Source organism: Sinocyclocheilus grahami, unplaced genomic scaffold (assembly GCF_001515645.1).
Source record: "Sinocyclocheilus grahami isolate Dianchi unplaced genomic scaffold, SAMN03320097.WGS_v1.1 scaffold839.1, whole genome shotgun sequence".
Lineage (NCBI taxonomy): Eukaryota > Metazoa > Chordata > Actinopteri > Cypriniformes > Cyprinidae > Sinocyclocheilus > Sinocyclocheilus grahami.
In genome coordinates, this window is record NW_015506018.1 from 335259 (window position 1) to 340697 (window position 5439).

Below are 5439 nucleotides of genomic sequence, written 5' to 3' on the forward strand. Positions count from 1 at the left end.
TGAGAGCTCTACCCAATAAGAGCGGAGAGACGGCGGGCTGTCAACATTCCTATAGCCCCTCTCTCTCCCCCCGTTGCCCACCCCTTCGGTCTGCAGTTCGCACAGTTCATCGCCCCGGTTTATCTCGTGCAGTCTGCTATCCGCGCTCGCAGACTCCAATGGAAAAACGGAGAGGCGCGTGTTTCACAGCCCTGCCTGAACGCAAAACGTGGAGAGAAAAAGTGGAAAAGTTGGCACTCTTTCTGATCAAATTGCACCTCACCGAGACTTCATCTGTTCTCAAGAGGAGGTGAAAAAGAAAAGAAAGCGCTCTCTGAACCTGCCGTCTGGCTTGGATTATTTCTGCTGCGGTTGCCAGATTTTGGGGAATACTTTTATATGGCACACGCTAATATCCGGGCAGATACATGATATCCGTCCGTGCATCGTCCGCACGGAGCTCTACATCTGTCCAGTTATCAGCAATCCCAACTCCAGCAGGTCCCCGCATACCTAAACGGTCTTTACACCGGTTTCCTACAATACAAAACCGTGTTTTCTTATCACCGCCGGAGGACACGCTCAACTATGTTTGGCTGCGGTAAAGTTCTTGGATCGCCCCGGATTCTCAACAGATCCACCGCTGCTCACGGAGGCTCAGGAATAAGACATATAATCAGAAAGGGCGCAGGGTCATCCTACGGTCCCCGTGCGTCCTCGCGGTTGTGTTGCGCGCTGCTGTTCCTCCTGCTCATCCTCACACCGCGCGTGGACTCGTCTTGGTGGTGAGTAGCGTTCAGCATCCCGACGCGCCGCCGGTGGCGCACACCCGCGCGCAGAAGCCGGGCGTTTTTTTTTTCTGACCACGGTGACTGAGCTGCTGTCAGTTGGGAGACTGAACATTTGTTTATTATTAGGTACAATTATTCTAGTTTTATGTAGTTCAGTGTTGAATAACAGTGGTTTGCGTTTAAGTGAGGTATGTAGTTTGTATTGTACCTTTTCTCTTAAAACATGGAGGAGAGGTTAATGAAAAACAGAGGTTTAAAACCTTGAAGCAGTGTTTTCAATAATATCTGCGTTTTAATGGTAATTATAAAGTGTAGGACTGGTTTCAGGGTGTTTCAGGGACTCAATTTCTGTCAGCGAAGTATGTTGATGTTCGTCTCGCGCAGCCGAATGTCTCCCACCCCTAGCAGTTGGCCAACTTAAACGTAAATACGTTTTCAAAGAAAACTCTTTTTCTTATTTACTTATCATATGTAAATAAGGGATGAACAAAACATATAGGCTACTGTTATTTTGTCCCTACGGATCCTGACGGAAAGCGCTCGGGCATCTGTTGCTATGGTTATCTTCTCAGGCAAACGCGACCTCTGTTTGCGAGCGTCTGTTTAGCGCGGTCTGAAAAACTTGTAATCTAACATTTGTGGTTACTATACATTGAAATATGTATAGACCTATACCTATGTGAAAGAATACATAGTTTTGAGACCCCCAACCTTATGTTTTTATTTCCTTTGGGGAGGTTCAAGCCTTAATTATGGGTCTTAGACCCCCCGAACTCCCCATAATTCGCACCCTGGTGGTGGGCAGACAGAGGTCGGGAGATGGCAGTCGACTCAAGAACACACTCAAATGAACACACACGTCGCGCTTGGTTCACAGCTTCACCGCTCTCCCCACCAAGATATTGGCATTTAAAACACAATTATTCTAGAAACACACAAATCACGCGCTTCTCCCCCTCAAAAAGTCTCATGAGGGATGGGGTTTTCCCCAGAGCTTGTGCCTATGTATAGTAACGGGCCCTGCACATAATTATATCAGAGTTATGGGTCGGGATTTCATGGTGTGCTAGAGGTGTAGTGCCAGCCAATAACAGAGGAATAAATGAAATAACTGTAATATGTGTCAGGCCTCCTGCAGGCGCACACACACACACATAGCTGGTGACTACAGTGCAATGAGCCTGAACAATCATATAGAAACCAGCCACATGCCCATTGCTCACATATAAATGTAGTTTGGGGAGTGGTTGGTTTTTATGTATACATAGAATATATGTGCATGTGGTTGTGTGCATGATTAAGAAGAAAAAGTTGTGATGTTTTGCTTATTATACCAAGTATAAAACATCCATGTGCTATAGCGATCTCTGTTAAAGATCATACGTTCATTACTGGGCCCTCAACAACTGTATCAGGGGTTACAGGTCTTACTAACAGCTCATAAATCAGTTACATGTTAAGTTTGATGAGCAAGAAACTAAGAAAGAAAGAAACCATAGCAAAACAAGACCTTTGTCACTATTGTGGTGTAATAAGTCAGGCTGACATTCCCAATGTGAGGCACTCACCAGAGCCAGAGAGAAAGGGATCTCTCGCTGCTCTTTCTCTCTCTCTCTGATCTGCTCATCCATCACTTTAAGCAGACAGAGCAGGAATCCTCTTCGGCCTGTTAGCATCTCAAAAAGTGAACTTATTTCACAGACACACACACAGATGAAGCCAGACGTAAGCCTGCCCTGGACTTCCACACAGATAGAAAGGTGTGTGTGTGTGTGTGTGTCCTTTGAAGTGAACTTCATCTTTGACCTTTTGTTCCAGGGTTGGACAAAATTCAGAACTGAAAATTGGACACACCCCACAGAATGTTGAATTGGAATTTTAATTGGTCTGACAGAAATGTACTGAATTGCAAATCTATCTATCTATCTATCTAGACCTTCAAACTTATAAACAAGGTCAACATGTTTTGACAAATGTTGCTTTTCTAGTTAAAAATTACTATCATATGATTTTGTTTAATTTCAGTTCATTTCTAAATAGTGCACAAGCTAGTTTTGTAATGGTCCAACCATATTGCGATCTGCATACATATAGATTGCAACATTATGACACATGTACGTTTCAGCAATTCGCAAATCATCCATCCAGAACAGCAGAACCCTGGAAATTTTAGGGCTCTGATTCAAATGAAAAGCATGAAAGATATAATAAAATATGCTAATATTGATTTTGTTCTTGCATCAAAAGGGCCTGTGAATTTTTGTGTTTGTGTTTTCCCTAACTTGCTTTCTTGTCTAAAGGAGAAAATGTGATTAGGCCAATGTTGAAAAAGACAAAGATGGGGTGATCCAGAGAGATGGAGAGAAATAGGGAGGAGAGGAGTTTTTATCCACTATTTGGGTAATAGAAGCAACAAATTACTACAGTCGTACATTCTTTGCCCAGTCAAGCCTAACTACACATACACAGACACGCAGTGTAAATGAGAGCAGATTTTACTGTGTTTTTACAGCATGTGGTTGTGGTCCTGTGGATAATGATTTACTGCTGCTGGTAAAGCCAACCTGCAAACCACCACAGTGTGTGCGACCAGCCTGGTGTGTGTGTTTGTGTGTGTGTGTGAGTGTTTCCAAATTCTATCGAACATGAAGCTCAGGGGACGATAAAGCCCTATAATCACAGTCAAATGAGGCAGCGGAATGGGAGGAACACAATCATAATAAAAATGTTGATCAGCATTCACAAACATTTTTTTCAAAAGGTAAAACCTTCATTTCTCATTAGAAATGCTCATTTTTTCCTCTTTAGTCTGACATGAGTGAGTGTGTGTTTGTGTGATGGCTGAGATTAAGCTTGATGTGATACAGTCTGGGTGTGTATGAGAAAGAGAGGAGTTTATGCCAGTTTCTGTTGGTGTTAGACAAAAAAAAATAAAACAGTGATGGACTGAAAGAATCAGAATGGGAATGAAAAGTATACAGAACGCATCAGAATTAATTAAATCTCCTTTTGTTCTGATTAGCTGATTGGATTAAGTAGAATCAAATATGACATCACAGCAAACGGTAGTGGAGCCAATATATAATTCTTCAGATCATCTAAAAAACTAAAGGTTTTACCTCAAAATGCAAGGTTATCATCTAGGGCTCAAAACATATTCCAAATTTGTTGATGTTGCTCTTATTATGCAATTGCCTTCAAATAAATCATAAATAATGGTTAGTTTGTGAATGTCTGTTTATGACAAATGTCAGTTTGCCAAACTTCCCTCTGAAATTCCACTAATGAGTGGTAAGATTCTGGGAATGATCAGACTCAATCATCAGATTCTTTGGCATCAGACAATGCGTAATCACTGAATGTTTACCGATTCAGCACTTTTGTAATGACATTTGCTTGCAGAGTACCAACTGCTGTGATTGATTGAAGCAATTCAGGTTTTAAGCGTCTGTGTTTCAGGTACATTGGAGCCCTTGGTGCCCGTGTGATCTGTGACAACATTCCCGGGCTGGTGAATAAACAGAGGCAGTTGTGTCAGAAGTATCCAGACATCATGCAGTCGATTGGGGGCGGGGCTAAAGAGTGGATTCGAGAGTGCCAGCATCAATTCCGTCATCACCGCTGGAACTGCAGCGCCCTGGACAGAGACCATACCGTTTTTGGGAGAGTCATACAGCGCAGTGAGTGCTGGAAATGTGTCAGTGTGTGTTTTGGAGGCAATAGCAGTCAAAGGAATCATTTTGATTTTTTTATATTTTTGAAAAAAGTTTTTTATTCTCAAAAAGGCTTTGATTTATTTGATAAAGAAATACAGTAAAAACAGTAATATTGTGAAACATTATTAAAAATTAAAATAACTCCAGTCTTCAATGTCAAAAATCCTTCAGAAATCATTCTAATATGCTGATTTAGTGCTCAGCTTTTATTGGTGCTCAGTTATTCTTACTTTTCTTATTATCAATGTTTAAAACATTTTTGCTGCTTGATAGGCTTTGTGGAAACCATAATACAATTTTTTCAGGATCCTTTGATAAACAGAAAGTTCAATGAACAGCATATATTTGAAATAATTATAATAATAATATTTATATAAAAATATTTAAAAATAATATTTTGTTGCATTATAAATGTCTTTACTGACACTTTTGGTCAATTTAATTTGTCCTTGCTGAATAAAAGTATTACATTATTTAATATACCCCAACATTTTGAACAGTAGTGTATCATGGTTTCTACAAAAAAAATTAAGCAGCAAAAAGATGTCAAAGTTGATAATAATAAGAAATCTTTTTCGAGCTAAAAAAAAATCAGCATATTAGAATGGTTTCTGAAGAATAATGTGAAGCTGAAGACTGGAGTAATAACTGCTGAAAATTCAGTTTTGCCATCATGACAATAAATCACTTTCAATAAATCACAATCATTTTTATCATTTTATATATTATTATTATTATTATATTTATATTTATCATATTATTGTTATATAATAATCCTGTATAACACAATATTACTATTTTACTGTATTCTAGATAGAAATAGAGACTTTTTCAAAAACAATAAACATTTATTTTTAAATATTTACTTCAAATTATTGTCCAGTAGTATATATATATATATATATATATATATATATATATATATATATATATATATATGTGTGTGTGTGTGT

General features: G+C 39.2%; 1 protein-coding gene across 1 annotated transcript in view; it reads left to right on the forward strand.

The window, feature by feature from the left end:
* Positions 1 to 216: 216 nt before the first annotated feature.
* The window catches only part of LOC107562779 (protein Wnt-2b-A), a 13347-nt gene continuing 8124 nt past the window's right edge, over positions 217 to 5439 (forward strand). The window contains exons 1-2 of the mRNA XM_016247501.1: positions 217 to 764; positions 4230 to 4450. Coding sequence (XP_016102987.1) covers positions 568 to 764; positions 4230 to 4450 — 418 coding nt within the window. The 5' untranslated portion in view covers positions 217 to 567. The remainder of the gene's footprint in view (positions 765 to 4229; positions 4451 to 5439) is intronic.